The sequence below is a fragment of the Diplotaxodon limnothrissa genome, linkage group LG14, assembly GCF_057381915.1.
Source record: "Diplotaxodon limnothrissa isolate DT_005_m linkage group LG14, D_limnothrissa_male_GT1.1, whole genome shotgun sequence".
Classification (NCBI taxonomy): Eukaryota; Metazoa; Chordata; class Actinopteri; order Cichliformes; family Cichlidae; genus Diplotaxodon; species Diplotaxodon limnothrissa.
In genome coordinates this window covers 19,319,589-19,342,210 of record NC_140609.1, presented here as the reverse complement: position 1 = coordinate 19,342,210, position 22,622 = coordinate 19,319,589, and the positions used below count along the sequence as shown (strand labels likewise).

The following is a 22,622-nucleotide window of genomic DNA, read 5'->3' as shown; positions in this document are numbered from 1 at the left end:
GCCAAGGGACTGCGACACATTTATACAGCCGTATTTCGCACATGACTATGAAAAGCGGAAGAGGAAGTAGTTGCTTCCAATGTAGACAATCCGAATGAAATAGGATCTTCCCACTGTGATCCTGTTAATGATAAACTACAAGTTTACTCTAAATTACTAAAATATCGATATTTTAATGTGAGAATCAATTCTAGAACATAAATGACTGGTATCAGAGGAATTGATATTTCAGTATTGAACCGCACATCACTATTAACCAGCCACTGACTTATGAATTTTGTGGCTCCATTGTATATTGGTTTTCAAATCTGCTTAGCTTAATAAGAGGTTACTTGTCCAGTTCCAAAACAAATATTCTCTTTGTGGGTTGTGTCAGGAAGGAAGATACCAAAATATCCAGAGCTTCCTGTTGTGACAAGATCTTTCACATGGAATTCCAATAAAATTGATTCATGTTTGTGGCTGTAATGTGACAAAATGTGAGAAAGTTCAGTTCAACGATTAAACTGGCCTTAAAACTTTATTTTTTTTAACATTTATTTTTAAGCTATGTTTTTCCAGACATCTTTTTGACGTACTTATTTATGATGTATTTTTATTTTTTTCATGTTGACAACAGGAAATTTCATATTAAAATGAAATTATCTGCGAGAGCTGCCTGTTGTGACAAGGTGGCAGACAAAGAAACAAAAAACAAAACACAAAGTACTAATAAGAGACTTTATATAAATTTTGATTAAGAAGCCCCTACATTATTATGTATTCCTTGAAATTTAAATGAATTATCATTTTTTAAAAAGTGCTAGCGTATTTATCTCTACATTTTTGCAATTACTCGCTTTTTCCTTTACTCATTTTGATATATTTTCTAAATAAATAATTATTTGTGGACAAAATCATCCAACTCTTGTTGTGATCTTGCTCTGTTACAGTAATAATCCAGCTGCTCTTCGCTGATGCCTTGGGTACGTTTAATTCAACACAGTGAAAGCACAATGTCCTGCTGTTGTTACAAAAGCAGAACTTAACTCACCCCTGACCAAAAAGCTGATTGTTCCGGGAGGGATTTGGACACCAGAGCTATAATTTTAATCACAGACACAAGGATTAATTTGCATCAAGTGTACAATATTTTCCAGTATTAAAGTAAAAATGTAACTTGTATGTTGTAATTGTTCTTTTTGTGTCAAGGTATACATCTGGAGTTCCACGAGGAAGCTAAAAGTTGGATTGGGGCCTTGGCGCACTGTCAGAGAAATAATTCCTCGCTGGTTGAAATATGCAACAAGACTGTGAGGGTTGAAGTGAAAAATCTCTTGCAAAATAAAATCTTGCAGGATGGTGTGTGGATTGGCTTGGAACGACCAATCTTTGGCAACAAGGATGAATGGAAGTGGATTTCAGGGTCAAAACTACTAAATGCTCAGTTGAACAGCACTGATTCAGTCAACGGCTTCAACAACCACTGTGGAAAGATCGTCTTCGTTAATGAGACAAAAGAAATTAAGTGGCTGGATGCCAGCTGTCATGAAAAAATACCTTACATCTGCAAAGGTAAGCTGCTGATTTGTTTGGGTCAGTCTGGCATGATATTGATACCAAATGTTAAATTCTCCCCTTTTCCAGATTTGAAATTTTGAGGATGCTCATATACAATCAACTGAATTGTTTTGAGTGAGTGGTTATTGATTTTTGTGAAAGAAAGGGAAGCCAGCAGCTGCAGCAGGCAGGAGAAAGGCGATGACGACAGCAATGGCAGCAAAGAGAAAGGCGACAGCGGCGAGGAGGAAGGCAACGGCAGCAAGGGGGAAGGCAACAGTAGCAAGGGGGAAGGCAATGGCAGCAAGGGGGAAGGCAACGGCAGCAGCGAGGAGAAAGGCCAGGGCAGCAAGGGGGAAGGCCAGGGCAGCAAGGGGGAAGGCAACGGCAGCAGCGAGGAGAAAGGCGACGACAGCAAGGAGAAAGGCTACAGGATCTAATGAACACTGAAAGCTAACTAAAATACTATTTTTTTAAAAATAAATAGATAAATAAATAAGGAAATATTCTAAGTTTTAGTCTTTATGTTTTTTAAATCTTGTTTCCTGAGACTTTGGATGTCTACATGAAACTGACCTGGCTGTCTTCCTGTTGTGCTTATGCTGATTTTCTAAATCTTGACCTTTATGCCATTTTAATTAAAATACAAAATGTTTTTTTGATCTCTCATTGTTGTTTGAGTTAATATATTTGTATGTGTCAGAATCCCTGTGTTGAGTTTTGTTCACTCTCAGTATTTCCTGGGTTTTTTGTATATTGATATTCTAAGGTTTTGTTTATCATCTAGTTCAGTTTTGGGGTTTAGGTCTATATTCTGAGTCTTCTATGTATTCCTTCCCTAGTTATCAGGTTTCCCTTTTGTTTTTGTTCTGTCTAGTTTTCATCTATTTGTGATTCCATGTTTGCAACTTCCTGGTCCTCGTATTAGTTGTGTTTGCTGTTTTATTGTGATAGTTTCTTGTTTAGTGTGTGTTGCCCAAAGATGTACTTCCCCTGTCATGTTACCCCTGATTTGTCTCTGCTGTGTTCACATCTGTTTCCACTTCCATACTCACCCTCTTGTGTTCATACTATTCCTGTCTGCCTATGTGCCCTGTCAGAGAATCTGTTATGTTCCCATTAGCGATCTGTCTAGTTCCTGTCTCATGTCGGCCCTCTTCATGTTTCGGTTTTCTGTTATTTCCAGTTTAGATTTTTTTTTTAGTTCGGGTTTATGTTTTGGACTTTTGCCTTTGTTTTGTACCAGTTCCATCAGCCTAATAAAAGCGCTCACTTTTAAACCTCCATGTAAGCATTTATGTCTGCCAACTATACAAACACTGACAGTATGCTGTTCAAACAAACTGATAAGCTTCTATTTGTTTCCTATTTGACTAAACACACCCTCCTACTTGAAGGTCTTTGGACTTTTTGTAATTTCCAAATTTCAAATTCAAATAGCTTATACACTTGGATTTACAAGATATTTGAGCTTCATTTTAGCTTTGAGATTCATTTACTAGTCAAATTTGTGAATTAAGAGTTATTTAATGTATAATGTAAGAAATTGCACACACATAATTACACAAAAAACATTAAAAAGTAAGTAAAAACAAAACAGCTGAGTTTTTTAATCTCATCTGTCCTGGTTATGAGAAGAATGCAGGGAGCATTTGCCGTCAAACTTCATTCAAATTGATAGTTTTAATGTGACGATCAGGTACTTATGTATCAAGTTATTTTGTACACTGACTAATTATTCAACAAATAATATCAGCTTGCAATTGTTAATGCACTCTTTCATGCCATAAATACTCAGAGTCCTTATTTAATGCCAGCTACAGGACAATATTTAATGCAGCTAAAAGACAATTGTGTGCTCTTCAAGTTCATTGTTTTTAGTACACAGAAATGTAGATGTCCTAAATGATGTGTAACATCGTGTCATTTGCATATTTGGTGCAGCAAGTTGTGTTTGCCTAAAGGCTAATGCTCATCCAGTACATATAGTGGCTTGCAAAACTATCCGGCCACCTTGAACTTTTCCACATTTTGTCACATTACAGCCACAAACATGAATCAATTTTATTGGAATTCCACGTGAAAGACCAATACAAAGTGGTGTACACGTGAGAAGTGTAAATCCAATCGAGAATCTATGGCAAGATCTGAAAACTGCTGTTCATAAATGCTGTCCATCTAATTTGACTGAGCTGGAGCTGTTTTGCAAAGAAGAATGGGCAAGAATTTCAGTCTGTAGATGTGCAAAGCTGGTAGAGACAGACCCTAAAAGACTGGCAGCTGTAATTGCAGCAAAATGTGGTTCTACAAAGTACTGACTGAGGGGGCTGAATAATTACGCACACCCCACTTTTCAGTTATTTTTTTGTAAAAAATGTTTGGAATCATGTATGATTTCCATTCCACTTCTCACGTGTACACCACTTTGTATTGATCTTTCACGTGGAATTCCAATAAAATTGATTCATGTTTGTGGCTGTAATGTGACAAAATGTGGAAAAGTTCACTTGTTCCTGCCTAACTGGCTTCAGGGGTATTTCAGCAGACACATCTGGGTTACACAAACAAAGTTCAACTGAAGATTAAACTGGCCTTAAAACTTTATTTTTTTTAACATTTATTTTTAAGCTATGTTTTTCCAGACATCTTTTGACGTACTTATTTATGATGTATTTTTACTTTTTTCATGTTGACAACAGGAAATTTCATATTAAAATGAAATTATCTGCCTTCCCCTCTTTCCTGAAAAAACAAATTCCTGTTTCTGTGTAGCTAATGCAAATATGAATACAGAGACTGTATTGTGAGATAACATGAAAGTTGTTTTTTCAGTCGAATAGAATGCAAATGTGTGCTTTTCACTTTTTTAAGAACAGCATGTAAGTTCAACATATCAGGACATAAAAAAAATCATTTGATCAGTTTTAAATTAAGTAAATACAGCCTAAGATGATAAACAACACATCAGATATTACTCTGTGTTATTATTTATTCTATGAAAACTAAACCAAAATGCAGAAGAAAACTAGGTACACTAGGTGCACTGTTACTGCTTCCATAGGAAATAACAGAGTAAGAAGCAGCCAGGTTCTGCTAATGCACTTGATTACAGCCAGTGTCTTTTCTGATCATCAGATAATCTTAGGAAACATGTTGTTGCTGCCTGTCAGTCTGTGAATGGTTACAAAACAATTTTATATTTGAAGTCAGTTTTTCTACAGTGAGAAAAGATATTGACACATGGAAAGCAAGACAGCAGCCAATCTCTCTAGGAGTGGACATCCCAAAAATTCATAAAGGAGGCTTAGACTGACCAAACTGCATCTCACCAAACCAAAAGACTTCTGGATCAGACTGCATCATATTACTAAAATGCATCATTGCACTGCATCAAATGCAGTGAGGACTGGGAAAGCCTCCGTTTTCCCAGTCCTCACTGCTACGCGAAAATGCTTTTTTCAAAATTATCCACTTTAGAGAACGTTTTCAAAAAGCTCAGTTTTCCTTGACCACAAAAGGCGTATCAGTGTGGACGGAAGGCCAAAATGGAGAGAAAACGATGCGTTTTCAAACTAAAACGTATCAGTGTGGACATGGCCACAAACTATTTTCATAGCACTCTGTCTTATAGTTCTCAGAGGTAACACCATTTACCACTTGGATGTTAGTACTTTGTACGAGCTAGAGTTGTTAGCCCCAAGCTCCAACCTGCAGGCCCCAGGTGTCTGACCTCTAACCCTTGCTGCAGGCCCCATGTCCATTCAAGGCCCTTGTGCGGTAGCAGTAACAGGAGTAGTAGGAATGGTAGTTGTACTAGTATTGTGCAACACACATGCAAGCAGGCTTCAGAAACTGGCATTCTTCTGACCTGCAAATGGTGAAAACATCCCACATATGCATGTCATACTCGTAATTGAAATTTTGATAAGTAAAATGTCATCATAAAAAGAGTTTAAAGCTCAATTTGGCATAGACACAGACTTTATTAATCACCCAGCAGGGACATTCACAGTTACAGCAGTACATGGGTCAGGAAGAGAAAGTGAATCAGAAATATAATATAAAAATAAACAAATTACAAAAAACGGTGCACAAATTTAAAATTAGCCAAACAATCTATACGAGAGTAATTACTACTAATCTATAAATGACTGTTATATATAACAAATACACTCCATGTCAGTATAAAGCTGAGTGTCATTCCTGATCAGTTGATGCAAGACTTATAAATTAAAGCTGTCTGCAAATAATAAGCAACCAGTTTGTTCAAAAAGTAGCACAAACAAAGAAATGACTCAAAATTTATAACTGGAACTCGGCTGATATTCCAGCAGACAATAATTAAAAGTTTTTTCTGCCTCCATAGATTAAGAATTTTATGTTTAATTATTTAACAAGACCTGTGACTTCAAAGCATGTGCATTCAAATTTCAGAACAGGCTCAACATCGTTGTTGTTTATTGGATTTTACTTTGCTGCTTTACTTTGAGCAGTCTGGTTTTCTTTTTTTCTTTTTTTTGTTTGGTTTTTTTTACATTTTGTCTTGCGAGTGTGCATCAGTTTGATTTTATTAACACAAACTTTGTATGCAGTTTACAACAGAGGTAAAGAGATTTAAACACACCAGAATCAAACAGCTAGGAACAAAACTAAATGTACTAAAGAACAAACCAAAAAAATCAAACTTGATATTTAAATAGCACAGCAAGAAAGTCAAAACTATGATCTTAGGTAAACTATTCCAGGTTTATGGCATGTCTAAAATCTGTCACAAATAATTCTATTTTCAGTTCAGTTTAATTACATAGTGCCAAATCACAACAACACTTGTCTCAAGGTGTTTGTAATTTAAGGTAAAGAACCTACAATAATACAAACTATTAAAAATAATGACATCCAAAATAGTTTTCCTGTGAAACACAACAGTAGCTTGAAAATGCACATGTGCCCAGTACTAACTACCTTGAAATTGTCCAGGTGTCTTCCTTGCTAACCCTGATAAGAAGAAACCCGAGTAGCCATGGAGGTCAAATCCTGTCAATTCCTCTTTTTAACAGTAGCTCCCCTATTGATCGTGGCACTTATAGTAAACAATACTCAGACTTCTACCTTTAGTATTTTAGAAAAGGTTAGAAAGTGAATGTCCACAATTTAGAATTTAACTGCAGAAAGAAATTTAGCAAGAGCAAAGAAAATTCAAATAGTAAAAATTACAAACATAAAGAATTCACATCACTGCGCATACAGTCACAAATAGATAGAATTTACTTCATGTTTCCTTCAGCAGTTCTACTTCAATTAGATTTGTCTTTAATATATTTTCACATAAATATTTATTGTTTTAATAAAAAGTTATTTATATTAGTTATCCCAAAAACTCATGATACACTTGCCTTTACAGGGTTAACTAGAGAGTCGCCATGTGTATGTTTATGTAGCTCCTCTCTAGATGTGTAACCACAGTGGCAAATCAACTGTTAGTGATTCATTCAAGTGTCAGACTATATATAAACCACATCCTCGTTCTCCTTCCTTTCATTATCTCATGGAATAAGATTAGTAAACAGTCATCAGAGGAAGGGAGACTTTATTTTAAACAGAGAAAATGTTGACTTGCTACTGCAGTAACCGTGACAGATCAGGTCAATATAAAGTACCTTTATACAGCAAAGATTAAAAGGAAATGAACTGAAAATTATATAGCTACTAACTTTTAAGGAGGAATGCTTCCTTATATGAATTAAAAAACACAACTTAAATATAGAGATTACTTTTCTGAATGCAAATTATACTTCGCATGGGATAATGTGGCATAGAGATAAGGTAAATGTGTGCTATCCACCTTACCCAGCTTTATGTCTGCAGTACTGGTAGATAAGCAGGCAAGTGAACCTTTTAAATCACATTTGAAAACATGAAAAATGAGTCATAATGTGAAATCTAAAGCACTAAATTAATTCTACAAGTATACATGCAGGTGGTGGCAGATTAACTAGTGATTCAACAACACTTCCTGTAAACATAATACTAAAAATACAAGCTTTTTCATATTGTGGCTGTGACTCAATATATTGGTTTGCTTGTCATGAAAACTGATAACCACATATTTGTTTCCCATTTGACTGAACACACTTTCTCACTGTAAGGTCTCTGGATCTAGATTTACATACATACTTACATAGGGTAAAAAAGGGAAGTACAACACTGTGAACTAATTCCAGTATGAGTTTCCTGTTATCAGTTTTTAAGGATGATTTGAAACAGCAGCTGAAAAAAACAATAGTAAAATATGCTTGTTTAGATTTGTTGCATACTCTGAGACAATTATAAAGAAATCTGACCCACTATCAAGAAATATTAAAAAACAACAACAACAAAACATGCTGCATAAATGGTTCCAGCCTTTGCTATTTTGTAAACTGTAGCTAAGAAATTGACTTCACTGCAAAGCTGGTACACTATAGGCAGACAGGTATATGGTGTTATATTACAGAAACCATCAGAGCTAAATGTCTACATTTCAGTGGAACCCATTGCAAGCATCATGTAAAGCATACAGTAAACAAATAAGAATGACTGTCTCTCTCAATACAGCATTTATTGAGAGAGTAATAACAGACGCACCCTTGATTTCATGAAGAAGAGAAACAAGCATAATGTATTGATGTACAGAATTTAGATGGAGGTATTTGGTGGTTAGACTCCAATGGGATGTCTCGGTGGAACGTCACCCCCACAGTGATACAGATTAGATTTAGTTTTATAATCAAATTATGTATCTTCTTTTAAATCAGAGGACGGGCATACAATAGCTAATCTGTTGTTAAAATTGCACAGAATAACCTGACAGAGTTTATTTAGATTCATTTATTAGAATGTTTGTTTTCCCCCTTACTATATCAGACTATATTATTATATTAGAAATGTTAACCACACTGCATATCCACAGGGCCTTAGGGGATTCTTCTTCAAAAAAGAAAGAAAGAAGAAGCCAAATAAGCATTTGTGGGTGTGTTTCTTTAGTCAAAACAGGTGACATCTGAACACCTGTGGATCTCTATAAAACAACATCACATTTCTATGCCTGCATTTATATCACAACAACTAAAAAATCTTAATGGGGTAAGTACAAGATCTGTCTGAAGAACACAAATATAGAAATTTGGTTATATGTGATTGATCTTTAAAAATAAACTTACTCATTTAGTTTAAAAAGAAAAGGAACATTTGGTTTGGTAGGTCTAAGCAATGTGTTTGATTAAAGGAGCTATTCGTTTTCTATACCAGCTACAGTCTTAAGAGAATTGAATCATTATTACAGTAGTTTATATATGTTTATACAAATAAACTACTGTACTCAAAACTTCTGGCTATGATGATTTTATGATTAATGGACAAACTGTTTCGACATTTGCACTAAGTACTAGAATCCAAGTTATCATTATTAAGTGTTTCTGTATCATGAAAACAAGTGTACAGTATATAATGTGTATCTATTTGAATGCCTAGATTGTACCCTAACTCTAGTTTTGCACCTTGGATATGTAATTTTCACAGTTACATTAACACTTGGGCAAAGGGTGAAAGTATTTTAACTTTTCTACGTGAATGTGCTGTGTATGTTTTTTTCATAACTTTCCAATATTTTTCTGGTCATGTTTACAGGTCATGGCAAGACTGACCTATCTATCACTGCTGTTGGGTATGTTACTAACTGATTGGTCATAGTTAGAAACCTTAAAACGTTATTTTATCAAAATTACAATTATCAAACCCAATCACTGTAGCAATTCACACAGAGGAAGAACCTATTCTCTGCTCTAGTAAATGCACTATTTTCATTTTAAGAAAACGTTATTTGGTTTTGTTCAATCCCTCTGAAGCTTTAAAATCCATGTTTCTTGTAAAGTTCGTGCTTGTCTATTATTTATTTTATACATTTGTTCCTGCATTTCTTATTTTTGCAAAACAATTTATTTTTTACTGCATATCATTTTCTCTAATTTATTGATAAAATAAAAGGGAAAGGGAAAGCAAAACACCTATGATAATATATATATACAAGGAAACTAAATACAGTTTTGGTGTGATCAACAGTCCAGATGTTCAGCTGTTCCTCAGAAGATCCAAACATAGATTGCCCTGCTAACTGCATAGTTGACAGTTGGAACTGGACACTTCAATGTTTTCAAACCAGCACAAAGCCTGACACACTAATGGTTGTGGGTCAGACATTGGATCACTGTATGCCTGGGAACAGCTTTAATATGAACAAAACTAGCTGTTTGTCTTTGAAGGTAAACGGAGGTAAGCTCTCCAAACCCCATTTTTGTTCTTATCTCTACTAAATGTCCATAGTTTAAAAAAAAAACCCAACATAAAACAAGATGTCTGCATGCTGTGTGTTCTTACATATGGTTTCCAAGGATCCAGCATTAAACCTGACACTGCTCAGAAGTGCAACAGAAGCATATACATTCCAGCTGACAGTAGAAATCATTGTGACAAAAATCTTACTAATGACAGGTGTATTAACTTTACACCAGGGTAAATATGTCTTGCATCCATTCTGCTGTTAATGTAATCTTAAGAATCCTACATAGTGTACATTACAGGTAATTATTTTTTCTTACAGAGAGAAAATATGTATCTCCTTGGAACCTAATGGGAAGGTAAGGATGGAATTTAACTGCACTCAAGAACACCCAGGCAGTATCTGTAATGGCACGGGTAAGTTTTATTCAACATAACAAAACCATCTTACTGCGTTTGAAGCAGTTTTTTAGAACTTTTTCAACTTAGAGCTTTACCACACACACAAAATAGAAATGACTCTGTAATTAAAAAAATCACTGCTGACTGTTGTTTATCATTGAAATATGACTCAACATAAGATGTGCCTCCAGGAGAAATGTAGCACTAGACTAGTCAGAAGAAATAAAAGAATAACGTAGAGATGAGACTTTGTACATGCTAAAATAAAATTATAGTCATTGTAAAATGATGTATATTTACCTGCATTGAACCAGATTTTTTTAATTGAATGCCCAATGTAGAAAACTAAAATTGTGATCTTTTCATTGTAAAATAGAAGAGTCCTCAGAGCTTTGCATTTGCAGCAGTGAGGCAGAAGATTGTTTTGTGTCACCACATCCTAAAATCTGTGTTGCAAAAACCTTAACCTACCCTTTCTGTGTTCAGATCTGCAGTTCCACTCAGTAAACAAAACTTGGATTGATGCATTGGAGCACTGTTGGCAAGACAATTCCTCCTTGGTTGAAATCTACAATGACACAGTCGGTGTTGAAGTTAAAAATCTGCTGCAAAATAAAACAGAGTCACACACAGGGGTGTGGGTTGGCCTGGAACGATCCATTTTTGGCAAAAATCCTGAATGGAAATGGATTTCAGGGTCAAAGGTTTTATATTCTCAGTGGAACAACAGTTTTCCTGTAAACTCCTTAAACAACCACTGTGGAAAGATCATCTCAGTTAATGAGGCAAAAGAAATCAAGTTGCTGGATGCAAACTGCCATAGAAAACTGCCATTCATCTGTCAACGTAAGCTGCTGTTTTGATTAAGATTAGGTCAGGTATAAGCACCCGAATGTTTTTAAATCTCACCTTTCTTCAATTGCCAGGTCTGAAAAACAACATTTGCTCTACTAAAGCACCTACTCTGAATCCAGGTAAATCTGCTGAAACTATTTCTAGTTTGAAAGCAGAAACTTGTAACTTTATGTTCACTTCATGTTCCTTAGAAAGAATGTATGCAAACTAAAAACACAAGTCATTCTGTTATTTGGTTTTTATCATTTTAAATTCACATTTGTGTTTTGGGTTACAGTGCTTTGCATTGACATCGACAAGGATAGTTGCTAATAAATGAATCGAGAACAGGATATACTGCATCTCCCTGGTCACACTGAGATGAAATTCCTGAGGAAACAGATGAATGACCCAACATATCCAGTGTATAAATACTCTCTTCAAGCTACTGTTGTGTTTCACAGGAAAACTATTTTGGATGTCATTATTTTTAATAGTTTGTATTATTGTAAGTTCTTTAGCTTAAATTACAAACACCTTGAGACAAGTGTTGTTGTGATTTGGCACTATGTAATTAAACTGAACTGAAAATAGAATTATTTGTGACAGATTTTAGACATGCCATGAACCTGGAATAGTTTACCCAAGATCATAGTTTTGACTTTCTTGCTGTGCTATTTAAATATCAAGTTAGATTTTTTGGGTTTGTTCTTTAGTACATTTAGTTTTGTTCCTAGCTGTTTGATTCTGGTGTGTTTAAATCTCTTTACCTCTGTTGTAAACTGCATACAAAGTTTGTGTTAATGAAATCAAACTGATGCAGATTTCTTTAGAAAAATACACACTCGCAAGACAAAATGTAAAAAAAAAAGAAAAAAAGAAAGAAAAGAAAACCAGACTGCTCAAAGTAAAGCAGCAAAGTAAAATCCAATTAAAAAAAACAACAACAACAATGTTGGGCCTGTTCCGAAATTTGAATGCACATGCTTTGAAGTCACAGGTCTTGTTAAATAATTAAACATAAAATTCTTAATCTATGGAGGCAGAAAAAACTTTTAATTATTGTCTGCTGGAATATCAGCCGAGTTCCAGTTATAAATTTTGAGTCATTTCTTTGTTTGTGCTACTTTTTGAACAAACTGGTTGCTTATTATTTGCAGACAGCTTTAATTTATAAGTCTTGCATCAACTGATCAGGAATGACACTCAGCTTTATACTGACATGGAGTGTATTTGTTATACTGTTATATATATATAACAGTCATTTATAGATTAGTAGTAATTACTCTCGTATAGATTGTTTGGCTAATTTTAAATTTGTGCACCGTTTTTTGTAATTTGTTTATTTTTATATTATATTTCTGATTCACTTTCTCTTCCTGACCCATGTACTGCTGTAACTGTGAATGTCCCTGCTGGGTGATTAATAAAGTCTGTGTCTATGCCAAAATGAGCTTTAAACTCTTTTTATGATGACATTTTACTTATCAAAATTTCAATTACGAGTATGACATGCATATGTGGGATGTTTTCACCATTTGCAGGTCAGAAGAATGCCAGTTTCTGAAGCCTGCTTGCATGTGTGTTGCACAATACTAGTACAACTACCATTCCTACTACTCCTGTTACTGCTACCGCACAAGGGCCTTGAATGGACATGGGGCCTGCAGCAAGGGTTAGAGGTCAGACACCTGGGGCCTGCAGGTTGGAGCTTGGGGCTAACAACTCTAGCTCGTACAAAGTACTAACATCCAAGTGGTAAATGGTGTTACCTCTGAGAACTATAAGACAGAGTGCTATGAAAATAGTTTGTGGCCATGTCCACACTGATACGTTTTAGTTTGAAAACGCATCGTTTTCTCTCCATTTTGGCCTTCCGTCCACACTGATACGCCTTTTGTGGTCAAGGAAAACTGAGCTTTTTGAAAACGTTCTCTAAAGTGGATAATTTTGAAAAAAGCATTTTCGCGTAGCAGTGAGGACTGGGAAAACGGAGGCTTTCCCAGTCCTCACTGCATTTGATGCAGTGCAATGATGCATTTTAGTAATATGATGCAGTCTGATCCAGAAGTCTTTTGGTTTGGTGAGATGCAGTTTGGTCAGTCTAAGCCTCCTTTATGAATTTTTGGGATGTCCACTCCTAGAGAGATTGGCTGCTGTCTTGCTTTCCATGTGTCAATATCTTTTCTCACTGTAGAAAAACTGACTTCAAATATAAAATTGTTTTGTAACCATTCACAGACTGACAGGCAGCAACAACATGTTTCCTAAGATTATCTGATGATCAGAAAAGACACTGGCTGTAATGAAACCTCCATTTCATTTGAAGCTGTCGAACTTTGTTTATGTAACCCAGATGTGTCTGCTGAAATACCCCTGAAGCCAGTTAGGCAGGAACTAGTGACATCTCAGAGGGCTGATACTTTTTTAACTAAATGATTTAAAGCTGTTAAGCCTAAAGAGCAGGTTTGACACCTGTGGCTGTGACGTTGGGGGTCAGTCTAGCAACAGGAAGCACTATGTACATGTTTCCATGTCTTACGTTGGGATCTCGCAAGTTTTTTCTTTCTTCATGTCAACATGTCAAAAAGTACATCCATTATAAGAAGAGTCAGATAAACCATGGCCCTCATTTACTTCCATGTGTGTGGAAATGTTTTTACCAGCAAAGAAACAAAAACATGCAAAAACACAAACACAGTGCCTAATCTCTCTGGCTGTCCACAAAACAGGAGCAAACTCACATAAGTAAAATGGCAAAGAACTATGCTAATCTTCCACTAACATACAAGCAAATCTGACCACAGTAGGACAGATTCCACATGTTAACCATCACTTTCCAAGATGACGTCAAGCGCACACTGACCAGCAATAATCCTGCAACCACAAAACACAGAGCCCAGTGTTGCTGCTGGAGCTAGATATGCATGTACACAAATGAGCAGCTGTTCAGGTGTGGCAAACAAGGAATACAGAGAGAGCAGTTCTCTTTCATGAAGAGGCCAAAAGGTGACTGGACGTAACAATAACATTTAATCAACAGGATTAAGTGTTTCTGGTAGATTTTTCATATGCTGTGTTAGGTTGAACCAGATGGATAGATAGTACTTACATTAATAATGATCCACCTCACACAATATGTTTGTATTCCCGCATTTAAGCCTTTATTACCTTTTCTTATTTTGTTACATTTTAAAAATGTTATTCACATTGCATATCCACAGTGTGTTTAGGCAGGTTTGTTTCTGTAGTGAAATAAGGGATGAGGTAAACAGCTCCATAAAGTGACTCCCATGCATATCCCAGCTTTCATTTCTATCAGATTTTACAGATTGACAGAAAGTCCAAGGCAGATGTGATGAGCAGTCATTACCACAGAATGATTATGTATGCAGTAAATTCTTAAGATTTACTTTGTATAATTGAAATTATGCAGTATAGCTAATGAGGAAAAATGAATTAAACTTGTGAATACTTTTTGTGTTGGTAGATATTTAAATAAGAAATCTGAAAGGTCAATATTCTTCTGCTTTATTTCTTGGATGATGTGTTTGGTAGGACAAGCAAGCAAATAGAGAACAACTTCTGTACCAAATTAAGTCATGAAAAAACTTAATTATTGTGATAGTAGTCTAGGTATGTCTCAAAAGTATTGAAGCCACATTAGACAAGCTGCAAAGGGGTGAGGTACCTGAGCAGTTTTATAAAGGATCACTTTTCAGTTCAAGTAAGAGAAACTGAATCCTCATCTGGACTTTTTTGTGAGTTGATTTCCAGACGTTTGTCTGTATTTTGGACAGCATGTTGATGTGATGTTTAGCACTGTCACCTCGCGCCAATAACTAAGAAATTTGTTTGCCATCCTCAACTCCACAGAATAATTAAAAAGCACTTATTAAATTTAAATGTGTTCAAAACACTGTTAGTGTACTGCTGATGAGTTGGGATGCTTGGGTGTTCCTGAACGTCCTATCAGGATGAACATCCAAATAACTTTTTCATACATGCATTTTTTCAAACTGATAATCACAGTTTGCAGTTGTTTAGTTTATCCAAATCTAAAATTCTCCTTCCTAGATCTTCTCTGACTTTCTTTAATTTTTCCCATTGTTAAAAGTATCTCATGAGCATCCTGAAGTGAAGGAAGTGGAACGGCTGAAATTGGCTTTGAAACAAGTCAAAAGTAACCAAGTATGCACATTATCACCATCTAGTGCAGACCTTCCCAAAGTGTGGGGCCCACCCCCTAGGGGGGGCGCAGAGCCATTGCAGGGGGGGGCAGAATGTAAAGGGGAAAAAACAAAACCACTTGGACACTGCTAGCACGGGGCGGAATATGTTTCCAAACCAACTTCATTCTAAGCCAAAGACTAGAAAATATGGTGAAGCATATCTTCCCTTTGGTTTCACCTGCACAAGTGCAGAGGTAGGTCTCCCTGCAGGATTGGTTTTCCCTGTGTCGGGAGCAGCGCTGGGCTGTTCAAATCACGGACAAACATTATCCCACAGCTGTTTATGTTTTTAAACCCACTTTGCACAGAGAGGCATTTTTTGAAAAATGTATTGATAGCAATGTTGAATAGTATTACAAATGGAAAAAAAAAAAAAAAAAAAAACTACACGTAAAAATCACACCGTGACGACTCTGCCTTTCTAAATGGAGGGACAGTAACTGCGTGTGTAAGCGTGTAAAACCTGCATAGTCAGATTAACAGTATTTTGTGTCCATCTGCCATTCTGTAATTCATGTCATGTAAACAATACCGTGCGCACAGCGTGACGTGAAAAAGGCACATACGTTTGACGTTGTGTGACCAACTCTGTATTCCTCGTCCACACGTAAACGCAAAAATGAGTTTAAAAAAAATCTCCATTTTCGGTGATTCAAAGCGTCGTTTACGGGTGGACAAAACAGCTGCGTTTTCAAAAATACCCGTGTAGGTGCGGACGTAGCGTAAAAGAGTTAGTAGTTTATTTTATTACTACCTGTAATTTATTGCAGATTACTTGTATTTGCTTAATTGTTTACTAAATGTTTGAGGTGTAAATAAACCGCAATGGAGCAAAATATGGGGGTGTGTGATTGGAGGATGTGTTTGTGCGTGCAGGGGGTGGGATCTAGTGGGAGAGAAAAAGAATGGACACACGCACACACAGTAGATGTCTAATCTTTACAGTGTATTATGGGTTTTCAGATCATTCTGAACATTAAAGTCAAATTGGGCTCAAATGTAAAATAACATTTTATAGTCAAAGAACAGTTCTGTTTTTATAACAATTATAAAATGTTAGATTTCACAAAGCAACACCAAGTCTAATGCAGTACGGTGTAAGTAGAAATGCTTCTGTTCACCAATCCACTTTCAGGAAACCCTCATAGGCCCAGAGCTTCTTTCTTCACACTGCAGCCCAACAGGACATTTCCAGCATCCACACACTCTCTCACACACGGTGCTGAAAACACAACACAGACATTAAAGCAATGAATGTATGGAGGGAAGACAAAAAAGTAGATTGTAGCATGAAACAATTTTTAAAACATTTTATTCTTTAATTAGCGTGTTACTACCATTCTGAGCACGGAGCCATGAGGCAGCCTTCATAGCCAGAAGCTCCCACTCGTCCTTTGCATCCATCTTGAAAGCATGAAGCCAGATCAGAGCCAGAATGGTGGCCCACACGTCACTGTTGGCCTAATTCAACAAATCAAAGACAATAAAATAAAACAGAGAGGACACACAAAGAAAAGAACCCCCCCCCCCCCCAACAAAACCAACATCCTACATGATTTTACTTTCTACAACCAGTAGTATTAGTTATTTCTGGCTGCTTACTAGTCACAAGGGGTCACCAAGTTGTGTAGCTCTGCAAATTTGATTTGGCAGATTATTACACTGGATGCTGTTCCTGATGTAATCACAAAGGAATTTCTGTCTAGATGTGTGATTACCACCAGTGTTTTAGCTTCTGATATACAGATGTTTATTTTCAAGGCCTACATTTAGTTTGACTTCATTGTCATTTGTTTTTTTGTTGTGTTTTTAATTACATCATGTGTTTCTGTTCAAATCATGGAACATGAGCATGAATAACTAACCCTTTTTTTTTCTTTTTTTTTTGTGTCCCGTTTGGATCTTTAGCCATCAGAATTGTTGTCTTAAGGCCAAGAAAGATGCCAAGCGGATTTATTTTACCAAGTGGATCATCATGGCCTTGCAATATTGGTCCATTTGATTGACCTTTATTATAATTATGTATTTATTTTATTTTTGGTTGCTACAAACGGGACAGACATGACTGGGGGATAGGACAGGGAGAAAGAATGAAAGAAAGAGAGGGAGAGAAAGAAAACCAGAGGGGAGAAGAGACGGTGAGAAAAGGGGGAAGTAAGAAAAAATAAATAAATAAATAAAAATAAAAGCAACATAATAAATACAGCACCATCACAATAAACTAGCTAGCAGTAGATAACAGTAGACACTAAATAATAAACGATATTGTGCAGCACGCAAGATAGACAGCGCACAATGTGCTTTGAGGCAGCAGCCAAGAAAGGTGTAATCCGCGTCTGTGAACACCCGTGTGTACACCTGTGTCGATCAGCATGCTTGTATTCCAAAGGTTTCTCCATGTAACGATCTGCTAGGGAGTGTGGGGAGCCATAGCCACGTCCACCAGGGCATGAAGCAGGTATGGAGGAGATCCAGGCCCCAGATATCCAGAGGCCCCAGAGTACGAGGACCCGAGGAGGACCACCAAAAGGGGGGGGAACTGTGCCACCCTACAATAACTAACATTTAGTGTGTTATTATTGAAAATGAAAACAGTCCACCTTTTCAGGCTTTGACTTTTCCACCTCCTCGTTGGTCTTTCCCAGTGCAGTAGCCAGAGCTGGATCAAGCAGCCAGCAGCCAGACGCCCCCTGCAGGGAGACTAAGTGCAGCAAAGGGTCTCTGGGTGGCTGCTCGGGGGCAGCAGCTGGAAAACCAAAAATGAAATAAAAACTAGACCCGATTATGGTGTTAGATGAGAAGACAGAACTTTATAAACCAGTGCATAAACCACCTTCTTGTAAACTATGCAACAAATAAGCATTTTTGTATTTGAGATCAACATCACAAATAAAATGTTTTCAACAGTGTGAACTTATTAAATAAAAATAAAAGCTGGCAATAACACGCCATCAATTACCGAGGTTTTAATGAATACCATCTGAAAGTAAGTGAGTTGAAAGCTTGATAAATTATGATGTAAAGTATGCGGTTCACATGCTTAACAGAGAAAATATATGGCCAATGAATTAAATTGTTTTGATCTGATTTATTGGAATACAAGACTAATTATTCAATGGCAGAAAACTGGATCTCATTATCTAAGCAACTGAACTAAACATTGTACAGTCACTTCCATTCGATGTTAAATTCCCTTCATGTCTACCAAGAATATACATGCTTTTTTTTCTTATTTTATTTTAACCTTGCAATTATAACTGATGGGTTCACACACATTAAGAAAATAATAATTTCCAGAGGCACAAACAAACCCTGACATACATGATGTTCCGGACCACCATACCAACTCCTACATGTAACAGCTCACATAATTTCCTCTGTGTCTAACCGTTTGTGTATTCACAGAAATGCCTAAATTACAAGTACAAAACATGGATTCTTACATTTATTAAAATTGGTTTTTCTGTATGTACTCTTTTTATTGCTTGTTTGCTCCTCTAACTGATGCATATACGAAGAAAAATGTGTTCAAAAGGATTGATCCATAAACCTAAACCACACAAGTGTGTACAATGACTTGGGTGTGACTTTTGAAGACTCACACCAGCTTGAATTCACACACAAATACGAAGCAATCTGACCTCACCTAAAACTAATTTCAAAATGCGTACATCTGTACATCAATACGCATTTGCAACCCTTTTGAGACTACGTACTGTCTCTACATACATATGTTACTTATACACATACACACATGGAGGACCACACTATGTGATTACTACCGTATGAATAGAAATGTGTTTTACTTACCCATGTCATGTACAACTCCTCGAAAGATAGACTCTACATCACAAGATTAAAATGATAAAACAAAAGAGGATGGCATGAGATGAAGACATTACATTTGATTTACTTAAGAAATATCAGGCAATATTTCTTGCTTCTGAGGTGATTAGTGACTTGAAAATTATTACTTACACACACACACACACACACACACACACACACACACACACACACACACACACACACACACACACACACACAAATTAAAAAAATAAAATAAAATACATGACTCAACCTTCACTTTCTCTTTAAAGATACAGCCCATTATAACCAGCAGTAATAATGGTCTTATACATAAAGTACTGCATATTTCACATGTGAAATAAGTTAAAAAAACAAAACAAAAAAAACAAAACAAAACATGATGGGTTTTTTTTCCCCACATCTACATACATCTACACATTTACATAGATGTTTAAATGTGTCATTTAGGTTCTATTTACCCTTGGTAGTTCTGTCACACTTTGCCATGGAGTTGGGCACTATAATGTAAAAAAGAAAGAAAGAAAGAATTTAACACACGCACAAAAAAAACGTCAGCAAATTCTTATGAAACGTACTAAGGAACACTAAATTACTGACCTGTTGATATACAAATACAAAACAAATAGTATAAAAGTATTTAAGTGTATATCATTGTAACCTTTCTAATTAGAATCTTGATTTCTTGGAACAAATATTTTAAAGTCAATCTCACTTTTTGCTTTTAGATAATCTGAACATGACTCAGATATTCTGTCCTTTTATTCACATTCATCGGTCTTTATCTTTAAGGAAAGCAAATTACCATGAGAAAATCAGGTTAATATTTCATGTTAACATGTGATGTCTCCACATCATACTAAGTTTTCGTCTTCGGAGAGTCTCACAGCAAGTTAAAACATTACTACAATATTTAAATCTAAATGCTGATAAACATCACCTACATTTAAACATTCAAATTTTGGACACATTGACTTATTAAATGATCTCTTTCATTGTTTTTACTCTTTTGTGCAGTGAAGAAGAAATCACTGCTTTGTTGAAGGAGCCAAACATACACATACGGCCTTCTCTGAATCTCACAAAGGGATGGTATCTGTCACAGTTTTAATAGGGCCACATTTTAATAAGTTAGATTTCTAATTATTTACTAATTCAGAAAAATACATTTCACATGGAAGGAATCGCAGCTAGATTATGATGCTTGTATGAAAATGTTGTGAAAGTTAGACATTTCATTTGCTGTTTAGATCAGCAAGTTAAGTTTAGTTAAGCTTCTGAGGTCATTATTGTGACTTGCAGCTTGTCATAAATTGTACTATAAGTACAGTGGCTTGCAAAAGTATTCGCCCCCCTTGAACTTTTGTCAAGGGGGACGAAAATTTTGTCACATTACAGCCACAAACATGAATAAATTTTATTGGAATTCCACGTGAAAGACCAACACAAAGTGGTGTACACGTGAGAAGTGGAACGAAAATCATACATGATTCCAAAATTTTTTTACAAAAAAATAACTGAAAAGTGGGGTGTGCGTAATTATTCAGCCCTCTGAGTCAATACTTTGTAGAACCACCTTTTGCTGCAATTCCAGCTGCCAGTCTTTTAGGCTATGTCTCTACCAGCTTTGCACATCTAGAGACTGAAATCCTTGCCCATTCTTCTTTGCAAAACAGCTCCAGCTCAGTCAGATTAGATGGACAGCGTTTGTGAACAGCAGTTTTCAGATCTTGCCATAGATTCTCGATTGGATTTAGACACCAGACAGGTCAGGGATAAAGTTATTGAGAAATTTAAAGCAGGCTTAGGCTACAAAAAGATTTCTCAAGCCTTGAACATCCCAGGGAGCACTGTTCAAGCGATCATTCAGAAATGGAAGGAGTATGGCACAACTGTAAACCTACCAAGACGAAGCCGTCCACCTAAACTCACAGGCCGAACAAGGAGAGCGCTGATCAGAAATGCAGCCAAGAGGCCCATGGTGACTCTGGACGAGCTGCAGAGATCTACAGATCAGGTGGGGGAATCTGTCCATAGGACAACTATTAGTCGTGCACTGCACAAAGTTGGCCTTTATGGAAGAGTGGCAAGAAGAAAGCCATTGTTAACAGAAAACCACAAGAAGTCCCGTTTGCAGTTTGCCACAAGCCATGTGGAAGAAGGTGCTCTGGTCAGATGAGACCAAAATGGAACTTTTTGGCCAAAATGCAAAACGCTATGTGTGGCGGAAAACTAACACTGCACATCACTCTGAACACACCATCCCCACTGTCAAATATGGTGGTGGCAGCATCATGCTCTGGGGGGGCTTCTCTTCAGCAGGGACAGGGAAGCTGGTCAGAGTTGATGGGAAGATGGATGGAGCCAAATACAGGGCAGTATTGGAAGAAAACCTCTTGGAGTCTGCAAAAGACTTGAGACTGGGGCGGAGGTTCACCTTCCAGCAGGACAACAACCCTAAACATAAAGCCAGAGCAACAATGGAATGGTTTAAAACAAAACACATCCATGTGTTAGAATGGCCCAGTCAAAGTCCAGATCTAAATCCAATCAAGAATCTGTGGCAAGATCTGAAAACTGCTGTTCACAAACGCTGTCCATCAAATCTGACTGAGCTGGAGCTGTTTTGCAAAGAAGAATGGGCAAGGATTTCAGTCTCTAGATGTGCAAAGCTGGTAGAGACATACAGCTGCCAGTCTTTTAGGGTAATTGCAGCCCCCCCAATTGACTCGGGGGGGCTGAATAATTACGCACACCCCACTTTTCAGTTATTTATTTGTAAAAAAAAAAAAATGTTTGGAATCATGTATGATTTCCATTCCACTTCTCACGTGTACACCACTTTGTGTTGGTCTTTCACGTGGAATTCCAATAAAATTGATTCATGTTTGTGGCTGTAATGTGACAAAATGTGGAAAAGTTCAAGGGGGCCGAATACTTTTGCAAGCCACTGTAAAAGCTTGCACATCTTTAATTGCTGACTAAGGAATCAGCCAATTACAACAACTGTCAAAACAAATACTGCAGCAACTGTGTAGTTAATGTTTGACATTTAACATTTCAAATAAGTGCAAAAACAAATATGTTGGTTTCTTTGTTTTTATTCTCAGAAATGTGTATGTGTAGATGTGTGTTGTCACTCAGCTTTTACTTACTAAAAGCGGATGGAGCAGGAAATGGAGCAGCATCCATGCACACTATATTTACAAAAAAAAATAAAAAATAAAAAATTCAGGGTGAATGATTACAACAGTCTGAACAACACCGCTTTAAAAATGTATAAATCGATCTTAAACAGACTGAGGTTATCAGATAAAAGCCTTCACTTTGGGACACAGCCCATTACAAAGGTTATCCAAGCAAATATTGCAGCTGTTTGCATACAGTATTGCACATCTAACATTTCAAAAAGGTTAACAAGTTAGTCCTCTTTTTTAAAAAACAAACAAAAAAAAAAAACCTAAAAAAAAAAAA

At 36.5% G+C, this 22,622-nt stretch overlaps 2 protein-coding genes across 3 annotated transcripts in view; one reads left to right on the top strand and one right to left on the bottom strand.

Annotated features, from left to right (window-relative positions):
• The first annotated feature begins 9,147 nt into the window (after nucleotides 1–9,147).
• Nucleotides 9,148–11,421, top strand: LOC146618735 (secretory phospholipase A2 receptor-like). The gene is made up of 7 exons (XM_085370110.1): nucleotides 9,148–9,241; nucleotides 9,637–9,846; nucleotides 9,966–10,086; nucleotides 10,175–10,269; nucleotides 10,741–11,100; nucleotides 11,181–11,228; nucleotides 11,387–11,421. The coding sequence occupies exons 1-7, from the start codon at nucleotides 9,148–9,150 to the stop codon at nucleotides 11,419–11,421; spliced, it is 963 nt and encodes a 320-aa protein (XP_085226236.1).
• Nucleotides 11,422–16,099: 4,678 nt separating this feature from the next.
• Nucleotides 16,100–22,622, bottom strand: part of LOC146618734 (von Willebrand factor A domain-containing protein 5A-like) — a 32,453-nt gene continuing 25,930 nt past the window's right edge. For both annotated transcript variants that reach the window (XM_085371237.1, XM_085371239.1), the window contains exons 17-22: nucleotides 22,304–22,345; nucleotides 19,610–19,648; nucleotides 19,131–19,163; nucleotides 17,921–18,066; nucleotides 16,658–16,781; nucleotides 16,100–16,542 (exon numbers count right to left, since the gene is read on the bottom strand). In XM_085371237.1, coding sequence (XP_085227363.1) covers nucleotides 16,463–16,542; nucleotides 16,658–16,781; nucleotides 17,921–18,066; nucleotides 19,131–19,163; nucleotides 19,610–19,648; nucleotides 22,304–22,345 — 464 coding nt within the window. In that variant the 3' untranslated portion in view covers nucleotides 16,100–16,462. The remainder of the gene's footprint in view (nucleotides 16,543–16,657; nucleotides 16,782–17,920; nucleotides 18,067–19,130; nucleotides 19,164–19,609; nucleotides 19,649–22,303; nucleotides 22,346–22,622) is intronic.